This window comes from Giraffa tippelskirchi, chromosome 4, assembly GCF_054371585.1.
Source record: "Giraffa tippelskirchi isolate mGirTip1 chromosome 4, T2T-mGirTip1v1.2.pri, whole genome shotgun sequence".
Classification (NCBI taxonomy): domain Eukaryota; kingdom Metazoa; phylum Chordata; class Mammalia; order Artiodactyla; family Giraffidae; genus Giraffa; species Giraffa tippelskirchi.
In genome coordinates this window covers 11,996,655-12,021,944 of record NC_137278.1, presented here as the reverse complement: position 1 = coordinate 12,021,944, position 25,290 = coordinate 11,996,655, and the positions used below count along the sequence as shown (strand labels likewise).

At 38.8% G+C, this 25,290-nt stretch overlaps 1 protein-coding gene and 1 long non-coding RNA gene across 4 annotated transcripts in view; one reads left to right on the top strand and one right to left on the bottom strand.

Moving 5' to 3' along the window:
- Positions 1 to 25,290, bottom strand: part of DENND1A (DENN domain containing 1A) — a 537,858-nt gene that overhangs the window by 249,890 nt on the left and 262,678 nt on the right. For all 3 annotated transcript variants that reach the window (XM_081588650.1, XM_081588651.1, XM_081588652.1), the window contains 3 exons: positions 19,636 to 19,716; positions 15,501 to 15,554; positions 4,979 to 5,089 (listed from right to left, as the gene is read on the bottom strand). In XM_081588650.1, coding sequence (XP_081444776.1) covers positions 4,979 to 5,089; positions 15,501 to 15,554; positions 19,636 to 19,716 — 246 coding nt within the window. The remainder of the gene's footprint in view (positions 1 to 4,978; positions 5,090 to 15,500; positions 15,555 to 19,635; positions 19,717 to 25,290) is intronic.
- Positions 9,344 to 25,290, top strand: part of LOC145545065 (uncharacterized) — a 35,926-nt gene continuing 19,979 nt past the window's right edge. Inside the window, exons 1-2 of the long non-coding RNA XR_014081846.1 lie at positions 9,344 to 9,597; positions 10,636 to 10,781. This is a non-coding gene — a long non-coding RNA (uncharacterized LOC145545065). The remainder of the gene's footprint in view (positions 9,598 to 10,635; positions 10,782 to 25,290) is intronic.

Genomic DNA, 25,290 nt, shown 5'->3' with positions numbered 1-25,290 from the left:
TTTAAGAATTCTGAAATATATATACATATAAAAGCACATATACCATATAAGCAACATTTAAAAGAGAAAAAATTAAGACTCCAAAACCCAGCACCTGTTTAGAGTTGGCCAACTACAGCCCAAAGGCTAAGTTTGGTGTGCCTTCTATTTTTGTAAATAAAGCTTCTTAGAACAGTCACCCTCACTAGTTTACTGACTGTAAACGACGTCCTGCTGTGTGCATGTTAAGTCCCTTCAGCTGTGTCCGACTCTTTGCAACCCCATGGGCTAGAGCCCACTAGGCTTTTCTGTCCATGGAATTCTCCAGGCAAAGATACTGGAGCGGGTTGCCATTTGCTCCTCCAGTGGATCTTCCCGACTCAGGGATGGAACCCACATCTCTTATGTCTCCTGCATTGGCAGGCTGGTTCTTTACCACTAGCGCCACCTGGGAAGCCCTTGAGTCCAGTAATTGCATCAAAGACCATATTTACTATTGGACCCTTTAAAAAAAGTTTGCTGATCCTTAACCTAGCTCAAGACAGAAAACAATATTTCTGATGTCACATGTATGCCTCTTCCCAACTGTACTCCTTTCACTCCCTCTGAGGAAACTACTACCTAAATTTTGTATTAATCATTCCCCCTCCTTGTATATGCATCCTTAAATAATATGACCATTTAGTTTTTCTTACTTGAACTTTATATTAATGAAATCATACTCGATATTCTTCTGTAGCTTGTTTCTTTTACTCAGAATTCTGTATGAGAGGCCCAATCATACTGATAGTGGAGTTCATCTTCACTTATACAGTATTCTACTGTACAACTATGCAACAATTTATGAGTTCTCTGTTGACTGTCATGGGGACTGGGTTTATAAAACAAAAAACTATGTGATGAGCATGGCTGGACATGTATCCCACTATACATGATCAAAAACAGCATGTAGGTATGTGCACACAGTCCCCCCGACTCCACCCAGTTCTGCCCAAGAGTGGAACTGCTCAGTTTGGGGCATATGCAAATACTTCTGTACCACATATTCTTCAAAGTGTAGTACATGAAATTCTCTAGTACATCTGCAACATAACACTTGGCTTTATCAGATACCTAAATTTTGCAAACCTAGTGTTTTAATCACTGTAGTTTAAATTTGCTTTTCTGCGATTAATGTGGTTGAGCATCTTTCTGCATATTTATTAGCCATTTGTGTTTTTTCTGTGAAATGCCTATTTGTGCTTTTTGCCAATGTTTCTATTGATAGATTTGTCTTCTGCTTTTTTTTTAGTGTAGTTTTTCATATATTTCAGATATTAATCTTTTGTCAATTTTATAAATAGCAAATATCTCACCTCAGCTTGTGACTTGTCTTTCCATTCTTTGAATGGTATTTTTTAATGACAAAAATTCACAATTTTAATCTTTCTCTTTATACAATGCATAATTTGAATTATTTAACTGAATCCATTTCTACTCCAAGATCACAGATCTACTCCTATTTTGTCTTCTAACAGTTTTAAAATTTTGCCTTGATCCATTTGGAATTCAGTTTTACATGTTGTATAAGACATAAATTGTCTCCCTTTTCTTTCCTGTGTGGATAATCAGTTATTGAAAAGTCCATCCTTTCCCCCAGATTTTACAATGCCACCTCTGTGGTATATGAAGAACCCACACACATGTGATCTGTTTCTGCAATCTCTATTCCATTCCACCAATCTATTTGTGTATCCCTACACCATTACTCCCCAGGTGACAGCTAGTGGTAAAAAATCTACCTGCCAATGCAGGAGATGCAAGAGACTGGGGTTCAGTCCCTGGGTTGGGAAGATCCCCTGGGGAAGGGAATGGCAACTCACTCCAGTATTCTTGCCTACAAAATCCCATGGACAGAGGAGTCTGGTGGGCTACAGTCCATGGGGTCACAAAGAGTTGGACATGATTAAGCATGCATGCAGGCACATGACATTAGTAGCATCTTAATTACCAGAGCTCCATATAAAGTCTTGATGTCTGGTAAACTAAGCTTGGGGCTTCCCTGGTGGCTCAGACAGTAAAGAATCCACCTGCGATGAGGGAAACCTGGGTTCAATCCCTGAGTTGGGAAGATCCCCTGGAGGAGGGCATGGCAACCCATTCGAGTGGGTTACCTAGAGATTCTCTTGCCTAGAGAATCCCCATGGACAGAGGAGCCTGGTGAGCTACAGTCTATGGGGTCCCAAAGAGTTGGACATGACTGAGCAACTAAGCACAAAGCAAGCTTTACTAACCATTCTTTTTCTTCAAATATGTCTTGGCTCTTCCTTTGGCTTTCCACGTTAGTTTCAGAATCAGTTTGCCAAGTACTATGGAAAATCTTACTGGGATTTTGAATAGAAATGTACGCAATCTATAATATACATCATTTTGGAGTGAAATGATGCCTTCAAAATAATGAGTCTTGCTATTCATGAACATGGTCACGCTTTTTCTCTACTGAAAATTCATATATCAACATATGAGTTTCCCCTTGCAATAGTTAACATTGTGAGTTATAATAATAGATTTTCTAGTATTACCAGGCTTACATTTCTGGAATAAAATCAATTCAGTTACTATGAATTATATTTGTTATGTATCTGCTACTGTTTAGATTAAGATTTCTACAGTTATGTTAATGAGTAAGATTGGTTGATAAATTTTCTTTTTTGTGTGTCTCTTCATGTAGCTGAATGTCAAAATTATACAAGTGTCACAAGAAAAGCTGGGATGAGTTCTTTCTTTTTTCTTGACTCTTAAGAAGTTTGTCTAAGATTGAAATTACCTGTGATAAAACATACTTGTAAAACCATCTGGGCTGAGTGTTTTGGAAAGAAAATTTTTATGTATAAATTTCTATAAATTAAATAACCTATTCAATTTTTATTAAGAAGAAATAGGAAATTCAATTTTTATATTTCTTCTTAATTCAATTTTGGTAAATTATATTTTTCTGTTCATTTCACCTTAGTTATTGAATATTGGCATAAAATGAGTAACAGAAGTTTCTTAATACCTAAAATTTCTGCTGTATCTGCTCATTTTGCTTGCTAATTTACTCCTTTATTTCATTTTTGTTTTGGGGAGGAGCAGAAATAACTGCATGTTTAATCCACTACATTTATCTAAACAGTATCACACAAAAGGTACATTCTTCCTTATCTCTAAGACTGAGAAATAACAGAACATACTACAAACTGTTGTAGTGACAATTAAATGAGTTAATAGATGGAAAGGGCTTAGCACAGTGCCTGGCACATATTAAGGGATCGAAAATACTATGATAATATCATAGAGAATTCAATTCCAGTGTTATGATGTCCTATTTTTGTTCCACTTAAGTTTAATAGTTCAGAGCAATAGTAACTGGTTATTGGCTAGACTCTTTCAAATGTACTCAATCTATTTAGTTTCATAAGGAGGTAATGACAGGCAATATTCTCATTCTGAAACTCAGTCTGGTGTTCAGGCCCTGAGATTATGAACTACATTTATAGTCCAAAATAAAGTGCAAAACAAAGGAAGAGGCTTATTATAGGCTGTTTTCCCTTGAGGGCAAGGGCCATGCTTCTATCACCTACTAGTGCTATAAGCCTAGCACCCAACAGGCAATTAAAAAATTGTGCATACCTGACAAGCAAACAATACCAAAAAAATAAAATAATAAAATTACAATGAAAACCATAAGGAAAATTCTAATGGTCTCACTAGTTTGCATTTATTAGGTGCCTTGAATTCACAGGTAAACATGTAGGTAAATCAGAGGTCTATGATTCTATCCATAGGTCCTTCAATAGGGAAATTCCCACAACAAGGTCTTTCTACCCTAACAGTCCATTTCTTTATATAAATTTTACCTCAACAACAAAAATACTGTAAACATAATACATTTTAGTTAACAAACATCCTCATTTGGGGAAAGCATAGTGATGTTTGTGATTTACTTTGAAATACATCAAAAAATAAGATGGCTTGAAGAATAGTATGAGGAATGGATAAATATGTGCCAAAGGAAGCATAGTAATCCGTTAAATGGCAGAATCTAGATGGAATTATGCAGATGTTCACTGCAAACGATTTCAATTTTTCTATGTTGGAGGATTTTCATAACAGGTACTGGGAAAAATACAAACTCTTATACTTAGCAAATTAAAAAAATAACTTAAAAAGAATATGAAAAAATTTGTATTATATAGTGAAAGTTATTACAATGTAAAAAGAGTTCATCCCAATTTTTAACTCAAGAACCCTATAAGATAAATGGAAAAAGACATTAACAAAATACAAATAGGAAAAAAATGCATGAAAAATATTCAGTTACTTCTAACTAAAAAACTTAAAAATGAATCAAAACCGCAATACCATTTTATGCTATTTTGTTAGGAAAATTAAAGCACAGGTCCACAAGCACACATACAACTCTGGCAAGGATGCAGTACAAATGGTACACTCATGAACAACTGGCAACCTCCACAATATAAAAGCCAGTTTGGGAAGCAATTCGGCATCCATAAGGCATAGCACCTATCTGTCCTTTGACTTGGTGGTCCCAGTTCTTAAAATATGAACTGTATTAGTCAAATGAAGCCAAAAGATGTTCACTGCAGCATTACCTACTAAAGGATTAAACTATGAACAACCTAAATGGCCCTCAAGAGAAGAAAGATTTAGCAAATGATGGCATATCAGTATATGGAATATGATAGAGACATATAAAAAATGACAATAATGAAAGCTTATATGGAAATATTTGAAGTGTTCATCACACACAATCAAACAGGAAACTATAACTGATTGTTAAGCTACAAGAATAAATAAAATGTGCATTGACACTGTAAAGGGACATGAATAATTAATAAAAATGACATGTTATTATCTGAGAGGATTGTGGATGATTTCTAAAGTTTTGTTTAATCTTTCTGATACATCTTTCAATTAAGATAAAATGAAAAAGCCCATGTTGAGACTGTCTACTCACAGTGCTGAGTTTGCTGCAGATGATGAGTATCCGGCGTTCGTAGAGCATACTGGCATACAGATGTAACATGTTGTTTACATCCACAGCCACAAAATATTCTGTCAGATTTCTCTAGGAAAAAGAAGAAGGGAAGGTTTGTGGCTTATTTTGTTTGTTCTTATTAGAAACAGTATCTAACAGAAGCACAAGAAACAGAAAATAATCAGAAAGTATACTTCCCTCTTCCCCTGTCCTAGTCTTTCTCCCTGGGAGACCAGATCTCAGTCACATGTAAATCATGAAATGTGAAATTGGAAGAGAATTTAGAGATGAAGTAGTCTGAGCAACCACACCTCTCAATGGTGATTACAGTTTACAACATGAGGTCACACGCAACACTTTCAGTTCTGAAAGGTGAGCAGGACAAAAAGTCTGCAATCTCACAAATGAGGAAATCAAGGCAAAAGAGAGATACCAAGGTCAAAAAACCTACTGAGCGGCAAAGACAGAACTACAGCTCTAACGCCAGGTCCTAGAACTTTCCCAATGCACCATGCCATATGTATAATCAAAAGAAAGTACCCAGGGACCAAAATGCTTCCGGCACAGAGCCTGTTTCTGTCCAAAAGGCCCCACCTGCAAAAGCCGGGCATGCTCCTCTCCAGTCATCACTGCTGGGGTCCCCCTTCTCCACAGTTTACATTCTCTAAAACTGCTCAGCTGGAAGTAAAGCAATTTTCAAGATCTACAATTTCCAGGTATTTCACTCAAAAGACGGGAAAAACCATTGAAGACAAGCAGCAGCAAGTTGTGACAACGCAGTGTTTTAAACTAGCTTTTGTCTGTAGCCTGGGTTTCATTCCTTTAATTAGTACTATAGATTGGTACTCTGCAGATTTCAGGAAAAAAAAGTAATGTGTTTCATTTCTGCAACCCTTTCTATACCCACCTGACTTCAATAATACACATGAATATGCTAATTTCTTCAGCGTTACGGGTTTTCAATGCCATACAATATAATCCTCTGAAAATGTAGGGGGTTGGAGAGGGAAGGAACACTATTGCCAGGGGCTGCAGTTTATAATGATGAAAGATCCATAACCCATAAATTCAAGTAAATCAGGTGGATTTTATATGCAAAATAGCATAAAGTGCTTTTCAACAATATTATGGGTTGGAAGTAAGAATGGGCACTTATCTTATGATTTATGATTGTTTGATTTGAGTACTAGTTTCACTATCGACCTTTGTAAGTAAAGCATGCATGAATTAACAGGTCCCCATACTGACTACCTACCAAATACCAGGCACTGGACCAGGTACTCTTGGAGGTGTAATTTTAAGCAATCTTCACAAAAATCCAATGAGGTATTATTCTTTCCAACACATAGATAAACTAAGTCTGGGAGAGAGTCAGCAACCAGTTGAGTCAGGTTTTGGACCCTGATGCAACACCATAGCCCATATACTTTCTCTTATATTACACTGTCCTTCTTAAATACTTTTAAACATCTACAATATACAATGCTTTACATATATTATCTCACTCATCTTGAAGTCACTCCTTGAACAATATCTCTTCTGTGTGTGTGTGTGTGTATTCAGACATGTCTGACTCTTTGCCACCTTATGGGCTGTAGCCTGCCAGGCTCCTCTGTCCATGGGATTTCCCAGGTAAGAATACTGGAGAGGATTGCCATTTCCTCTTCCAGGAGATCTTTCTGATCCAGGGATCAAACCCACATCTTGTGCAGCCCCTGCACTGGGAGGTGGATTCATTACCACTGAGTCACCTGGGAAGTTTTTTTATCATCTCTATATACAGATAAGAAAACAAAGGTACAGAGAAGTAACTTGACCAAGGTCATACAGTAAGTGGATAAGGCACTGTTCAGTCTTAGGTAGGTTTGTCTCTAAATCTGTGCTTTTTTTCTTTATTGTTGCTGTTGTTCAGTCGCTAAGTTGTGTCCGACTCTTGTGACCCCATAAACTGCAGCACACCAGGCTTCTCTGTCCATCACTATCTCCCTGAAATCCTCAAATTCAAGTCCATTGTTTTTTATCTTTATACACCACTAAAAATAATAGTTAAAAATCTGTATTTGGAAAGAACAATGCAGGATCCAAGTATGGCCAAAGAAAAAGTTTTTTTTGTTAAAAATTGTTATTCTATTTACTGAGTAATCCTTATGTGCCAGACAATAGGTACTTTACCTGTGTTCTCTCTAATCTTCTCAACAACCCTGAGAAAGGCATTATCATCTCCATTTTATAGACTGGAAAACTGAGGCTCAGGAAGGTTAAACAGTCTTCCAAAGGTCACCCAGCTAGAAAGGGCCAAGTCTCCAAACCAAGTTTCCTGAACCCCAAACTCTGGCTCTAACCACCACAGCAATTTGCCTCTTAACAAACTCAAAAAACAAAATAAGCAAACAAGAAAGTCAGCTGGAATTAGTCAACAAGTGTATCTCTTGCCCAGTGGAATAAGGAGTGCTGAGCTAATGACGGCAGGGTAGGGTTTGTTCTGAAGACAGTGACACGGCAGAGCTATTCTCGCAAACAAAAATACAAGGCCCTCAGCTGAGCATTTCAGTAAAATGCTTAACTGCTGATGAATTACATGAATTTTTCTTTTAGGAGAGGATGGAAGTAAAAAGAAAATAGAAATGAGGAGCTTAAAGAAGGCCAGAAAGCCCATTAGCACTTTTGACAGATCCAAAGATAACTCTGAAGCCACCAAAACGTGGCCTCAAGAGTCTGCCAAGAAGCTTCACGCTGGGTAGAAATATGTTACACAGCTTGCCGTCCAAATAGGGAGACACAGCGTCAGAGACAAATCCTGTGCCTTATTTTGGTGGGAGAAAAAAATCACAAGGATACTTTTGTGGATGGGGAAGGGAACATTTCTGAAACAAAAACACCACTTGGTTGAGGCATAACCCCCAGCCCAATCAGGTTCTAAAGGATTCAGGTGCTTGTTCCAAAAACTCTACACAGGTATGTTAAAAATATGTAACATTTAACCAAATTCTCTCTAAACTGTCATGTACTTTTTTTGGTATTTCTCATCCCATCTGTGCTGATTACCAAGATATTTGTGTCTAAACAGAAGCTGTCTTTCTTATCTGCTTCCTCCCTGCCTCTTTCCTTCTGGGACACCACCCGCCTCGGCAGTGGGGAGTGGGTGGGATTGGCGACAGGCCTGGGAACCTCGCTTAGCCCTGGGAGCACCTGTGGGGCAGAGTAGACCTTGGGAACACCTAGAGCGAGCCCTTGCAGAGGGAGCCCACCAAGCCTCATCTCAGAAGAAAACCTCTCGGAGACAGGGACCTCCTTTCCCCTGCCTTTAAGCATCTGGTGGCTTAAGTTACAGCAACCCTCAATTTCTCAAACCTGTCATGCTTTTCACACCCCTAGGCCTTTACTTCCATTGCTTCCTCCACCTAGAATGCTTTTCCCTTCCTTGAGGACATCCATTTACTTTTTAAGACTCAGCTCAAATGTCACCTCCTTCTGAAAGGCTTCCTCAACTCCTCATTTTTCAAGCTGCCCTTTGTGCTTCCATGACAATTTGTCCCTATCTTATAATCACTCAGTTACAAGTATGTTTTTGCCACCAGACTGAGATCCCTTTGGGTAAAATGATGTATCCCATCATCTAGCAGTTTGATGAAAGATGGAATCGATGAGTGGAGAAAGCCACTGACTGAAGACTACAGCTCATTAGCTCAGGTGTGAGCAGGATGGTATAAGAGAAACACGAGGGCTTGCATGGTGTGTTAGGAAGAATGCAGCACTTGACTTCAGAAAACCTGGGTCTGAATTGGATGAAGTGACCAATTACTTACTAATGATGAAGGGCCCACAGGAAAAGAATTGACATTGGAGACTCACAAAGCCAGGCAAGGTAGCTTTAAAAGGGATCTGAAGCTACATTCATTTAAAATGTAAAGAAATAGGCAGTTTGTTCATCAAGTAACTAGGGCAGGGGGTAGGAGAACTGTACATAGAGGCAGGTGCACATGTCACAGCCAGGTCAATCACATTTCTCAGATAGGTAAGAACACAGTGTGGAATAAGAAGAGAAGGCTTCCGTGGCAAGCAGTCCTGTGTCAGGACTGCAGTCAGAACATATTGTGAGCTTGTATTTATAAAATACACAGGTATGCCACTTTCTCCCAGCACTTGGCTTCAGTGGAATTAAGTCTTCAATCTTCCATTTCTGTCTCCTATCGGCTAGTCAACAAATACTGCTGACTCCTACTAAGTGCTTAGTAAACCCTGGGAGCTGTGCCTGCAGAGATTAACTAAACATGATCCCCACTTTCCACGAGTGGCACTGGACCCAGAAACCTGGTATGCCAAGAACTGTCAGTTCAGTTGCTCAGTCATGTCCGACTCTTTGCGACCCCATGGACTGCAGCACACCGGGCTTCGAACTCTGATGCTGGCTAAACATGCTCCATAGCTGGCTGAGAAGGGAAGATTCAACTCTGCCAGATGGATATGGGGTGAAGGCTGGGGAAGACTTGACATAGGAGGAGACACTTGCTCTAAGCCTCCAACAGGGGATTCACTCAGGGCACGAGGGAGAAGCATGTTCCAGCCAGAGGCAAGAGGGAGAGAGCTGCTCTATGCAGGTCAGTGGAGTGAAGGGCAGGGTGCAGGGCAGGGAATGTGCTGGGGTAGAGAAGCTGGGTTCAGAGCCTGTGGGAGCCTAGACTTTCTCCACACCAGGATTAGGACATAAGCTATCCGTGCTGCAGAAGAATCTCCTTAGAGGTCCTGTGGAGGATGTACAGGAGGGGGCAAGCAGCTAACAGTTGCTACTGCCATATTCAGGGAGAGAATGATTAAAACAAGTTATTCAAATAAAAATTTTGCATACAGATGTCACAGATCTCTGTAAACTGGAATCCAGGACTTGATAATGGTTAGACCTGAAAAGGGTGTTGGAAGGATCTGGGACAAGCCCCCGACTTCCAGGTTCCTGTGCTCCACATCTGTCCACTTGCCTGACAAGTTTTTTTTAAAGGGAAAGTCCAGTCTTTTGATGAAGAATCAATTGTCCTTCTAAACAACCACCAATCCTGTCAAACATGGTGTCTACCTAGTCTTGGGCCTAGTGTCCTGGGTTATCATGTCATCATGGCTAAGCCACTTATCAATTATCAGGGAATAACCGCCCCCTTTATAAGGCCTCCTTTATTCCCTGATAATTACTCCTCCATGTGACTCATCTTCTAGAAAAGGAAAACCTTGCTTAGAGGGACTGCTTCCCAGTGTCTCTGCTCAAAAGGGCTGAGTTTTCTCAGTGCCAGTATGTTTTTTAGGCTTCAGGAAGAACAGTCCTTTTATATTCACAGAGTTTAAGCATTATTTCAGTTGCATATAGTTACGCGCCTCTGAGCATCCTCCTTTAGGTCTAGCGTTTATTATATGGGCCCATTCTGTAGGGTTAAGTAGCAGGGACATGAAGTTGACCACTTCCCCGGGCTGAATGGGGCTCAGTTCTGAGGAAGGTCTCTGATTAACAAGAGACAGAGCAGCCTGGAAGCTAAGCTTCAAAAGAGGCATGTGCTGCACAAGTTCCTTAGACTCTCCAGGCTTTTCATCTCCACAAAGCAACAGCGGCCAAGAACCCTTCCAGCTCTAACTCTCTGTGGCTCTAAATCCAGACAAAGAAGAAAGGAAGACACCTGGCAGAACCCCATTTCCCCCAGGAGAAGCCCCATAATGGCTGCTGCCTGCTAGCTGTCCCTGCTGGTTGCTGTGCCAATCCAGGTGGCTGGGGACTTCAGGCTCACTGTGATCCACGCCCCGGGTGAGGAAGCAGGTGGGGATGGGTGTGGTGATCAGGGGTGGGGAATGGGGGGTGGGTGCAATGAGCCTCAGGATGGGAGGGGATACAGTGGAGCTTAGAGAAAAAGCATCTTAGGTTCAGTACCTTAGGGAAATGAGATAATCCCCAAACTAAAGAACAGACTCTAAGCTGGGTACTCCTTGGAGCCTTTGAACAGATGCTAGTCCGCCCCACGGTCTGTCATTTTATTAGTCTTTGTCACTCTCAGCTTCATACACAGTATAGATGATAAAGACTTACTGTACTATGTCTGGAAGAGACAGTACAAGAGGCTGGTTTTGCCCATGGAACTTATTTCCTGAAACAGCTCTTGCTCAGATTATTTTACCATAATGTAAATCTTTAAAATCCTCAATTTTTAAAAAAGAATTTAGGTTACTTTAGTTGTGTAGGATTCTTAAAAAGGAATTATAAATTTGGATTCTAAAATAATCAGTTTGAGAAAGAATCCCACACACTCACATAAGCAATCAAGTCAGAGAAGTATATTATAGGAAAGAAAGCAGAGTTTACCCAGAGGTCAACTTTATCCCTCTGTGTGAATGGAAAAACCATTAGAATAAACAATTACCTGACAACTCTTAATGGCAACAATGGAATTCTCTATAATCTCAGTACTTGATAATAGGTCTTCTACTACCACCTCAACTTTGTTTATTTTTGAAAGTCACAACGAGTTCATAAATCTTTTCTATATCATGGTGCATCTTTTGACAAAGCGGAGTCTGGCCAATGTTATATGTAACTGTCCATTCTAAATGCTTCCCTCGCATCATTAACCGCTTGGTATGACACAGGCCAGATAATTAAGACAGGTTTGTTTAATATTCTAAAAGAAGGTCTATATGATTATCCATTAATCCAAAGTAAACTTCAAAACCTGGCCACTAAAAATATCCTTTATACAGCCACTTTACAATGTAATTATTAATACATATCTGTTCATGATCTGTGACTTTTTAAAAAATGCAGGTCAACTGTTTAAAATTTATAAAAATTTATGCTCATTTAATTATTGCCTGTATAAAATTCACTCCTACATGTGTTAGCTTGATAGACAGAAAAAACCCTGAAGAGCAATTACATAGTGATAGTTTTTCAGTGAAAAGGAAGAAAATATTTTTACACAGAAACTGGAGAAATAATGAGAATTAACTTCAACAGGGATCTGAAAGTGGAAAGAATTAATTTTCTACATTTGCTTTTCATTAACATCTTGCAGACTCACTGGCCCAAAAGCCAAGTGAAAGGAACTGCTATTTTTCCTTCTCCTGAGAGTGACTGCATTGCTAATTCATTCATTCTATCATTTCATAAATGTACACTGAATATCTACTCTGTTCTAGGTACAGCGTTACTTATGGAGAGTCAGTGCTGAAAAAATACTGACCCCTGTCCATATGGAAGGAGAAATTAAACACACAGTCACACAGTTAATTATATAATTTACACTTAGGATGAGTGATTTCTTAGAAAGGTACTGGGAGCCATGGAGTGGAGGGCCGGGACCCAGCAGCATCTCAGTGCTAGAATCAGATTGACCAAAATGTGACTGGCTGGGTTGCTAGGGGCAAGTTACTTTACATCTCTGGGCTTCATTTCCTCTTCAGAGTAGGGATAACAACCACACTGTGAGGTGGTTGTAAAGATGTCACGATATAATAAATATTAATAGTACCTGACCTGATCCATGGTGGGTGTTCAACCAGTACTACCTCCTTTGTCTCTCATGTTAACCCTTCCCTGAAATCATCCAAAGAATATGATTATCTGGTGACAGAATCAAGTTTCATATCCCAATTCTTTTACCCTTTTCTTTACTTGTTCTCTTAGTTCAGTATATTCCTAAGAGGAGACAATCATATAGTATACACAACATCTTCCACATGACAGGCACTAGAGTCCTAGACTCCATTCCTTGTACCATTTCCAGTCAACAGTGGCTGCTAAGAGGCTTTCATAGCCAAACATATACTCCATGAGAAGTGTTGATGTTCACAGCCAAGAATGTCAGCAAAACCAAGAAAAGACAAACTCCAAGAAGTAATGCACCCTAGCCCTCCACTGCAACTCAAGAGAGGTTAAGGCTAGAATTCGAGGAGAGCCAAAGGATGAAGGGAAAGAAAGGATCATCAAAAGCAGTATCTCTGTTGCACCAGGCATTGAACTTGGAACTTTACATGTAATACTTCATTTGTTCCTCCCATTTTCCTTTATTAGATGAGGAGCCTAGAGAATATAAGTATCTCAAGGTCCCCAGAGTGGTAGAGCCCAGTGTCTGGCTGTCTCCAAAACTCATGTTCTTTCCACCAGCAGACTACATCATATTAACAACTCCTTCGTTATTGCTTGTTTCAATTTGCAATGCAGCAATTTAGTCATTTTAAATTAATCCTTGAAAAATCACCAAGAGAGTAAAATGCAAATTTCAACATGGCTAGAGCTCAATAGTGAGTCTCTGTCAAAAATCACACAAATTGGTCCTACAAAAGTTCAGATTCTCCTTAGAGGAAAAGCTTTCCTGCTTCATCTCATACTTGAAATAGGAAAAATCATTTCTTTTCCTTTTTCCTCATGAATATCAAAAGTCAACTATAGGGAGGCAGGGGGGTATAATGGAAACAAATGCTTTGGTTCCTTACAAACCTGGGTCACTACACCGCATTTGGAAGCAGACCTTGGGCTCTAACCTCAGGCCTGTGAGCCCTGGGTCCTCACATGTAAAATGAGGCTCACGTCTACCTCTCACAGAGTAGCTGTAAAGATTTAAATGGAACCATGTATGTTAGGAGGCTGGCAGATTGTTTTTATTATTCCTGCTTAGAAACAAACAAGGCCAGCCTTTTACTGGTTTGCAAAGGAGGATTTAGAGGACAATGGGTCATACGCAGGGAATTGGTTCATTAGTGGCAAAATCAGCAGAGGGAATGCAAATTTTTTTTTTTTTTAATGGTGGGGGCAGGGGAGGTGGCATACAGTGCGGAAAGGAATTGGAGGTGGGGCTAAGAAGAAGATGAAGTTTTTTTTCCTATACTATTTCTAATCTCAGCGGTTGTGGTTTTGAAAATTGAGAAATTACCAGGACTTTCAGGTACCTTACAGTTCTTAAGGAATTCTCAGTCCTTAAAATTAAAAAATAAAAAGATGAATTTAACCTAGGCAATGATTGTTATTATAACATTATTTATAACAGCAGAACATTAGGAACGATCTAAATGTCTATTAATAGGTGAAGCATAGTTAAAACATGTGGGCATTTCCATGGATTTAACACATGTATTTGCCTTTTCTCTCTCCTGATACCATGCAACTCTCAGCCCTCAGCCAGAAAAAGTCACAATGATAACATTTTGAAAGGCATAAACCTCAAAGAACAGGAGAATGGAAGAGAGATGTCAAATTTTTTGCAAGCCAGATGTTATTAAAGAAATGGTTCTCAACCTGGGTCATTCACCCCCAGTGAACTTTTAGCAATGTCTGGAGACATTCTTAGTTGTCACAGCTGGGGATGGTGGTACCATCTTACAGTGGATAGAGCCCAGGGATGCTGTTTAACACCCTGCAACATACAAGACAACCCTAAACAACAAAGACGGAAAAGGCAATGGCAACCCACTCCAGTACTCTTGCCTGGAAAATCCCATGGACGGAGGAGCCTGGAGGCTGCAGTCCATGGGGTCACGAAGAGTCAGACATGACTGAAGTGACTTAGCAGCAGCAGCAGCAGCAGAGTAGTCAAATTTGTACAGACAGAATAGTGTTTGCCAGGTGATGGGAGGAGAAGGGAAATGAGTTGTTTAAAGAGTTGTTTTCAGCTGGGAAAGATGAAAAAATTCTGGAGATGGATGTTGGTGACACTTGCACAATAATGTAAATGTGTTCACCAATGAAATTATATATTTAAAAGAGGGTTAAAACAGTAAATTTTATGTTATGTATCTTTTGCCACAACTTAAAAAAGTAATTGAGTGCCTTAGTGGTGGTGATTCTGTATTTAACTCTACAGAGTACTATGTACAGTTCAAGTAAAACATTTTGAAATATGTCTTTAGACTAGACTAGATATGTGATTCAGCTTGTTCAGGGGGAAAATATTACCCTCTGCTGTCTCAGACTCAAGTTCACTGCTAAGTTTTTAAGAGACAGGGGTGGGGGTCCTCACACTTTTATCCACAAATCCTTTACTTTCTTAAAAGTGAATACAAAAAGATAGTAGGAGCACAATTCTACTTGAGTATATCTACCCTAATAAAGAAATCTTCATACAAGAAGTTCTTTATATAAAAGCATTTTATTTACAAGAAAAAGTAAAACCAACTCAGTTCACAACAGCAAGGAAATAGCTAAGTAAACAACACAGCAAATTAAATATTATGCAGTCAACAAAAATGATTATGAATGATTTGGCAAAATGCTTATATAGGAGGTAATTCTAACTATGTAAATAATACATTCTAAAAAGACTACAATGCCAGTATGTTAACAGGTGAGTACCTTTGCAAAGTATGAATAATGATTATTCCTTGTCTTTATACTTCTATATTTTTCACATATTCTCTATATGGTTTTGCTTTTATAATGTATTATTTTTATAATGGGAAAATATATCCCTTTATTTTCTTTCAAAATTAGTAAAAAATGAAGAATAAACATTTAATTCACATCTGCCCAAGTACTTACATTCTCAGGGATGCTGGGAAGTTCTCTGGTATCAGGCACAGTAAAGTAAGAATGCTGGAAAAGAAAAACAAAATGTATTTATTCCTGCAAAAGTATGCAACAAGCACATTATTCACAAACCAGGTAAATGATATGAAGATAATTCCTCACTCAAATAAAGAAACAAGAGTTTCACTCATAGAGAATAGTCTAAGGAATATTTTCTTTGGATAATATTGGATTAAAGCCAGATATATTTAATCACTGTTTGGTAGATGGAGTTCTTTTCCATGAGAGAGGAACATCTTTGGGAAATACAAAAGAACAGTTCAAAGAAGTTAAAGGCTAATTTCTCATATGACATTTTCAGGCTACTGAACACATGAAAGCTGCATACTTCATAATTTATTGTTCACTGAAGCATGTGGACTCTAGGGACCAAATATCACTAGCTTTACTCATGAATGGTCTTTACCAACCAAACCTGCAATTTAATTTCAGCATCTGAGATTATACTCATCTATAAACTGTGGGCCAAATCTGTCCCAAAGGCCCAAGGGATGTTAAGGACAGCTCCAGCGGAGGGACTGCTGCACTGAGACACTGTAGATGTCTAACAGTGGAGAACGTCTCTCAACTATGCATGCTCTCCAAGTAAACCTCCTGACTTCCAGCGTAAATTCCAGTGAAGGGGGCTGAATCAGTGGAGTTGAAACCCTGACCTGTTCAGAGAACTTTCAAGGAGAGACATCTCCATGCATGTAACAAGCATGTGTCTCTGAGTTAAATGAAAATAGGATGAACTGATGACACCTCCTCTGTGCTACTAAAGACTTAGAGAACAATGGCAAGCAGGAATGGAAAGAGCTTGGTGCTGGCCAATTAAAGAAGGGATTGTGCAAAGGCCAGGAAAGGTCACATACAGAGAATGTCAGCTTAGCCATGGCCTAAGTTCAAACCTAGACCCCCAAGTAACATTTCAGGAAGTTCCCACCCCCCATTCTTGGATAGCTACAAAATAAGTAAGTCTCTGGAAAAATGAGTTGCACAGGCTTCCTAAAATGAAAGGCTTCCAATAACAAAAAGGCCAACAATAACATTATAAGGTATTTTTCTAATATTCGGCAGATATTTACGAACATCTGCTACATGGAAGGCTTTACCTTCCATGTATAAAGTACCACCAGGTACTTTATAAGCAGTATCTCTAATTTCAATAGGAAAATTTAAGAAATTATCTCCATATTACAAATGGGTAAATTAAGGCTTAGAGAAGTGAAGTGACTTAAGGTCTTACAGCTAGTTGGTGACAGAACTAGGACTGAAACCAGGTTTGCATAACTAGAGCTATGTTCTTTCCATGATAACAGACTGTTATACCTGTGCTTTATATGAGCAACTTATAGCTAAAGCTATTTGAATTAAATACACTGAAAAGTAAAAAGCAACAAATATTAAAAGATAACTTAAGAAAACATCCTCTGTAGTACATTATTCCAAAATCTGTGTCTTTGTGCCAAAACATTATATATTAAGGATTACAATAGAGGGGCCATAGGTAAACCTATGTCCGATTTATGTTGACATTTGGTAAAAACCAACACAATAAAGAAATTATCCTTCAATTAAAAATAATAATAATAAAAGTATTATAGTAGAGATCATGTAGCATATTAGTTATGGGAAACTAATTAAGTCAACTCAAGAACAAAGATTAAAATAGTAAAAGTAAAATACAAGGTTAAATTCAATGCCATGAGATACCGAATTTTATACCAAATTGTTAGAAGGCAGTCCCAGGAAATGTTCAGTAACGGCAGTCCACATGATGATGAAGTCACTGAATAAGGATTAGTACAGTGAGGGAGAAAGGACTGGAACTGCAGAGTCAGCTACTTAATAGTTATGTGATCGTAGGCAATTCCACTTAATAGCTGAGACACTATTTTTTTTTAACCTGTAAATGGGAACTGCTCAGAACAACTGTTGTGAAGAATAAATGTTTTATATGTGAAGTGCCTAGCATTCCATCAATAGTATTTTAATAGAAAATTATCACCATTCTCAATTGTTAGTTTATATTCCAATTTTTCTCAATCACCTACAGCAGACACACAGAAACACTCTCTTGTGACTATAGACAAAAAGTCCAAGACTGTCATTTTATCATCTTTTCAGGCTTTATAATCTAGTTGAGACTAACTCTTCAGAAATGAAACACATAGAGAGGAATTCCTTGTGAACAGGAAAAAAGAAAATATCTGCCTTTACAAATGCAGCAGATTGCAAATAGTGAGCCCATGCAATCCCAAAACCAAGTAGTCCCCAGGCTGTCCTTTGAGATTCTGTCTTGCTCCATTGCCCATGAAATGCTGGGACCAGAGGAGGTCAGAAACATTCCTAGAAACCACTGGCATGAAACAGCTGCACCTTCTAACAGTTCTTCCTGCCCCGGCAATGGCTTGTCCTTGAGGCCTGGCAGCCACTCAGGGGAAGGAGAGGCCCTTCCTCCCCAGCAGCTGGTGACCCAGCCAGGCTACTCCCCAGCTACCTGTCGGATGTCATTACAGACTGAAGCAGTGAGATCAAGCAGCTTAGGAAAAGGGACAGAGACAAAGGCAAGGGTGCTTAGCTATGCAGCAAGGAGTGGGGCAGGTTTAAAGCTCATTTCTTCATCTTTTTCAGACATTCTTCTTTACACAATATTTCTTGGAAAAGGCTTCTTTCCCTCCCCTGCTCCATTACAATGAGCAAAATCCTCTACCAGTTCCTTCTTTCCTTCCTTTCTTTCAACATTCATGGCCTAGTGGAAAAAAACATAGGCTTGGGTTTAAAAGCCCCAATCTCACCGATTAACCATACGACCTTGGATGGGCAAGTATCTTTTCCTCTCTAGGTCTTAACTATGAAATAAGAATGCCAATATCTATTTGCAGAGTTGTTTTAAACATTAGAGATACATACTTGGCATAAATTAGGAACTTGGTATATAGTAGATGTATTATCAGTTATTGGCAGTAATATTGCTTTCAATGTGATCATCATAAAAAACCTTTCCATGTTCATTTTCTTTAAGAGGGCAAATACTGAGATAATTACCATTGACTATCAACACTGTACCTGCTTCTAGTGAAGCTGAAAGACAAAACTTTTTAAACATTCAGACCCCACAACATTGGGGAAATAGCCCCTGGATAATCAATAACTGGCCAAAGAGTGTCCACCTGAGAATTCTGAAGAAGGTCATGACTAGCGTTTGATCCAGAGAATTGCAGTAACTAAAATATATTAAAAAAAAAAAAAAACAAAAAAAACCTTCTTATCCTATGCCTTATCTGATAGATGAGGAAATTGAGGCCCATGAGGTTAAAGGTTTTGATTAAGATCACTCAGGCCAAAACTATGACTTGGGGATTGAAATCTCCCAATTTATAATTCAGAGGCTTTTCTACCCAGACCACACAGCATGTATATAAGAGAGTTCAAGGAAACAATCTGGCCAGGAACTGTACTAGGCAGTCTCCATTCCCGTCCTCAAGAGAGGGCGTTCAGTCCAGTGGGGGAGACAGGAAAACGGGTTGTTCCAAAGTGTTGTGACTAAGTACTGCAAAGTGTACAAGATGCTTGGGACAAAAAAAGAAAACCTTACCTAAGCCTTCGGGGGTGTGAGGGGAGGATTTCGCTGGAATAAAAATTTGAGTTGAGTTCTAAAGGATGAGTATGGGTTACCCTGGTAAACAGGGGAAAGGTGGTATTGAAGGTTTGGGGAAGCAGGATGGGCTTCAGCAAAGGCACAGACTCAGCAGTGTTGTGCGGGGGCATGGGGTGGAGGAGGCGAAGCATGAGGCAGGGAACCCCAGGACAGGGGTTGAGGAGGCAAGGGTCGGCTGCCTCATTCCAAGCCCAGCACCTGCCATCCAGGAGATGCTAGTGATGGAATGACAGCCAGGAAGAGAGGAGCATGGGGGCATTTGGGAACCCTCTCATGAAATCCTAGAGAAAGAAAGAAATACACCTCCCTGGCCTGTCTTGAGATCTCAGAGTATTTGGGGGTGGGGAAGGTACATATGACAAAAAGACAGTCTCATTTGGCTCTTTCTTATTGTTAATAATGGAATGGTTTCTCAGTGATTGCTAATATTCTGCCCCCACTTACCACGCTGAGATGAACAGACACTCCTGGGTCAGGGATAGGAAGTTTGTACAGAGTTTCAAGAAGTTCATTCCACTGACTCTCCTGAAAGAAATAAAAGGCTTAAGCAACAAAGGCAAGACTGAGCCCTTAGTTAGAGATCTGCAGGGAGGTCTGGGCACAGAGTGAACTATGGGCCCTCATGACTGAGGGGGCTGGGGAAGTGCTGGCCCCACAAGAAATAGGTTTGATATTCAAGTAGAGTTGGACAAAAGACAGTGCTTATGGCTCAATAAAAGAACCAAATAGATCCTCCCACACCAAGTTTGACATTTTCTACTCAGTGAGACACCTACCATGACCGCCTTTTATGGATCATATACCATAAGCTCTCAGCAAATCTATCCTCTCAACTCCATAGCAACAACTTTTAAATGCAAACAATCCCAGCTTACAGGGCGGGGGTGGTAGGGAGAAGTAACGATGACACTATAGATCTTGTCTTTATCATCATTACCCTCAATTAATTTTATTGAGTGTTCACCAGATACACACAGCAGCCTCCAATTATGGAAAGTTAAAAATGAACTACTACAACAGCATGCAATAGAGGATGGTGGCTGTGCATTTTAATTAGTGAAATCGAGCCACAGGATGAAACATAAAGCAGTACAAATTATTCGATTGAAAACAGATTCACCTTTAAAATGCTCAAAAGAACATTGCTTACAGAATCATCCAGAAGCTATTTCTCCCACCCTGTGGAATTCTGTGGTGATAAAATAGTAATAAGCTTACATTTGTACCCATTTGGTAGCTGTTTTCAGCCTCACAACTACCTCACTTTACAGACCGAAAACTAAGGCTCCGAAGGGTAAAGCAACTTGACTCAAATCAGCCAGCTGGGAACTGCACAGCTGGAAGATAACCACAGGTTTTCTGTGTTCAAACCCAGAGCCCTCACTGTTGTTCACAGCTGTCTTTGTTAGTGAATTTAAAGGAGAGGAAAAAGAGGATAAGCCCAGATTAAAATCATGTTTTCAATCTGAATTCATAAATTACTCAAATTTCTCAGAGGGTAGAAATGAACATGTGCAGGCACACAAGTTTAATTTTGCTTTGAAACAATCTCAAACTTACAGAAGAATTTTAGGACACTACAAAAAAAAAAAGAAAACCTTTATTTTCCTTTTGAGGGTGGATTACCAATATTATGCCCTGTCATCCATAAACACCAAGGATATTCTTCTACATAACCACAATCAGGAAATTAACACTGAAACAACATTATCATCTAATCCTCAGATCCTACCAAATGTTGCCAATTGTGCCAATAATGTCCTTGAGAGCAAAATAATCCAGTTCAGGAACAAGTGCTACCTTGAGTTGCTGCGACTCTAGTTTTTTCCATCAGTCAGAAACAGTTCCTACACTTGTATGAACTTGACAGTGAAACCAATCACTTTGTAGAATAATGCTCACTTGTCTGATGTTTTCTACTGATTCAGATTTCAACTCATTCCATTTCTGCTGACGCTCACTTTAATCATTTGATTATTTCACCTGATATCTCTACTGTAAGATCACTCATTCTTCCTCTGTGTTGAGTAAGCATTTTGTGGAGCAATACTTTGTGTAAATAACACATTCCCCTTTTAATTTATCTATTTACTTATTTATATTAGTATGCACACATGGTCTCCTGTTTTATTCAATGGGTTATAATCCTTTGGTATCATTATTTGTTCTGATGCTCAAATTGTCCCAGATACTACCGGTGGAAATCCTTTGCTCCTTCAAATTCACTTTTGTGTCTTTCTGGCATTTTGACATCATTTTTTTAGATTTTAATTTCTTATAATTTTTCGCTTTATTACTGTTTGAAACAAAGTAGTGACTCTAACAGCATGAACAATTAAATAAGGAAGCAGGACTGCAGAGTAGAGAAGAGAAGTAACTTCCACAAAGCAAAAAAAAAAAAAACAACGAGAACTTTATTCAGTGAGATCTCTATGACCCACATGATTAGCAAATTTTGAGCTACAATTTCACTCTATGTCTTTAACCAATTATTCTTCTGGCTCAGCTTTATTTATTTATTTTTGGGCAATAGTATACAAAGATTTTTATTTGTATTTTTAAATTAATGTTTATTGGAGTACAGTTGCTTTACAATGTTGTGTTAGTTAGCAAATGAATCAGTTATATGTATACATATATCCCCTATTTTTTTTATTTTCCTTCCAGTTGAGGTCATCACACAGAGCACTGAGTTCCCTGTGCTATATAGCAGGTTCTCATTAGTTATCTACCTTTTGCATAGTAGTGTGTATTTATCAATCCCAATCACCCAGTTCATCTCACCCTCCCTTCCCTGCATTAGTATCCATGTTTGTTCTCTACAATTGTGTCTCTATTTCTGCTTTACAAGTAAGTTCATCTGTACCATTTTTCTAGATTTCACATATAAGCAACATGACATATTTGTTTTTATTTCTGACTTATTTCACTCTGTATGAAATAAGTCTCTAGATCCATTCACGTCTCTGCAAATGACACAATTTCGCTCCTTTTTATGGCTGAGCAATATTCCACTGTATACATGTGTGACGTCTTCGTCTGTACCTCTGCTGATGGACATTTAGGTTGTTTTCTTGTCCTGGCTACTGTAAACAGGGCTGCAACGAACACTGGGGTGCATGTATCTTTTTCAAGTTAGCTTCCTTTAGCTTCCTCTGGGTATATGCCCAAGAATGGAATTGCTGAGTCATATGGTAGTTCTATTTTTAGTATTTTAATGAAACTCCATACTGCTCTCCATGGGTTTCCCAGGTGGTGCTAGTGGTAAAGAATCCACCTGCCAATGCAGAAGCTGCAAGAGACATGGGTTCAATCCCTGGGTCAGGACTATCCCCTGGAGCAGGAAATGGCAACCCCCTCCAGTACTCTTGCCTGGAAAATTCCATAGACAGAAGCACCTGGTGGACTACAGTCCATGGGGCCGCAAAGAGTTCTATACGACTGAGCACATACTGTTCTCCATGGTGGCTATACCAAATTACATTCCCAACAACAGTGTAGGAGAATTTCCTTTTCTCTACAACCTCTCCAGCATCTATTGCTTATAGATTTTTTAAAAAAATATTTTATTTATTCAGCTGTACTGGGTCTTAGTTGCAGCAAGCAGGATCTAGTTTCCTGACCAGGGATCAAACCCAGGTCCCCTGCATTGGAAGCAAGGAGTCTTAGCCACTGGACCACCAGGGAAATCCCTGTAGATTTTCAGATGATGGTTATTCTGACCAGTATGAGGTGATACCTCATCAGCATTCATTTGATTTGATTGGCATTCATTTCTCTAATAATTAGGGATGCTGAGCATCTTTTCATATGTTTGTTGGCCATCTTAATGTCTTCTTTGGAGAAATGTCTATTTAGGTCTTCAGCCTATTTTTTCCTATTGGGTTGTTTTGTTTTTTAATACTTAGCTGCATAAACTGTTTATATATTTTGAAGATAAATCCCTTATCAGCTGCTTTATTTGCAAATATTTCCCCCCATTCTGAGGGTTGTCTTTTCATCTTGTTTATGATTTCCTTTGCTGTGCAAAAGCTTTTAAGTTTAATTAGGTCCCATTTGTTTATTTTTATTTTCATTTACATTACTCTAGGAGGTGGGTCAAAAAATGATCTTGCTGTGATTTATGTCAAAGAGTGTCAAAGAGTGCCCTGCCTATGCTTTCTTCAAAGTGTCCAGCATTATATTTAGGTCTTTAATCCTTTTTGAGTTTATTTTTGTGTATGGTATCAGGGAGTGTTCTAACACATTCTTTAACATGCAGCTGTCCAGTTTTCCCAGCACCACTTATTCAAAAGACTGTCTTTTACCCACTGTATATTCTTGCCCCCATGTCACAGCCTAGGTGACAACAGGTGTGTGGGTTTACCTCTGGGCTGTCTATCCTGTTCCATTGTTCTATAATTCTGTTTTTGTTCCAGTATCATGCTGTCTTGATTACTGTAGCTTTGTAGTAAAGTCTGAAGTCAGGGAGCCTGATTTCCTCCAGCTCCATTTTTCTTCCTCAAGATTGCTTTGGCTATTTGGGGTCTCTTTTGTTTCCATACAAATTGTAAAAAATTTTGTTCTAATTCTGTGGAAAGTGCCACTGGTCATTTGATAAGGATTTCACTGAATCTACAGATTGCTTTGGGTAGAAAAGTCTTTTTCATAATATTGAGTCTTCCAATCCAAGAACATGGTATATCTCTCCATTTGTGTCATCTTTGATTTCTTTCATCAGCATCTTAAGTTTTCTAAGTACAGTCTTTTGCCTCCTTAGGTAGGTTTATTCCTAGGTATTTTATTCTTTTTGTTGCAATGGTAAATGGGGTTGTTGCCTTAATTTCTCTTTCTGATCTTGTTAGTGTAATAGGAATGCAAGAGATTTCTGTGTATTAATTTTGTATCCTGCAACTTTGCCAAATTAATTGATTAGCTCTAGTAGTTTTCTGGTGGCATCTTTAGGATTCTCTATGTATAGCATCATGTCATCTGAAAACAGTGACAGTTTTACTACTTCTTTTCCAATTGGGTTCCGTTTTAAGATTACTTTTTCTTCTCTGATTGCCATGGTAGGACTTCCAAAACTATGTTGAATAAGATTGGAGAGAGTGGATACCCTTGTCTTGTTCCTGATCTTAGAGGAAATGCTTTCAGTTTTTCCCCACTGAGAATGATATTTGCTGTGAGTTTGTCATATATGGCCTTTGAGGTAGGGTCCCTTTATGCCTGCTTTCTGGAGAGTTTTCTATCATAAATGTGTGTTGAATTTTGTAAAAAGCTTTTTCTGCATCTATTGAGATGGTTATATGGTTTTTATTCTTCAATCTGTTAATATGGTGTATCACTTAACTGATTTGCACGTATTGAAGAAGTCTTGCATCCCTGGGATAAATTCCACTTGATCATGGTGTATAATCCTTTTAACGCGTTGGTGGTTTGCTAATATTTTGTGGAGGATTTTTGCATCTATGTTTCTTGGTGATATTAGCCTGTAATTTTCTTTTTTTGTGATATCTTTGTCTGGTTTTGGTATCAGGGTGGTTGATGGTGGCCTTGTAGAGTAAGCTTGGGAGTGTCCCTCCTTTTGTAATTTTCTGGAAGAGTAAGGTATTAGCTCTTCTCTAAATGTTTGATAGGATTTACCTGTGGAGCCATCGGGTCCTGGACTTCTGTTTGTTGGAAGATTTTTAATCACAGTTTCAATTTCATTACTTGTGATTAGACTACTCATATTTTCTATTTCTTCCTGGTATAGTGTTGGAAGGTTTGTCCTTTTCTTCCAGGTCGTCCATTTTATTGGCATATAGTTGCTTATAGTAGCCTCTTATGGTTCTTTGTATTTCTGCAGTGTCAATTGTAATTTCTTTTTCATTTCTAGTTTTACTGATTTGAGTCCTTTGCCTTTTATTCTTGATGAGTCTGGCTAAAGGTTTATTAATTTTATTTATCTTCTCAAAGAAACAGTGTTTAGTTTCACTGACTGTTGCTATCGTTTTCTCTTTTCCATTTATTTCTGCTCTGATCTTTATGATTTCTTTCCTTCTACTAACTTTGAGGGCTTTTTGTTATTGTTCTTTCTCCAGCTGCTTTAAGGTGTAACCTTAGGTTGTTCAAGAT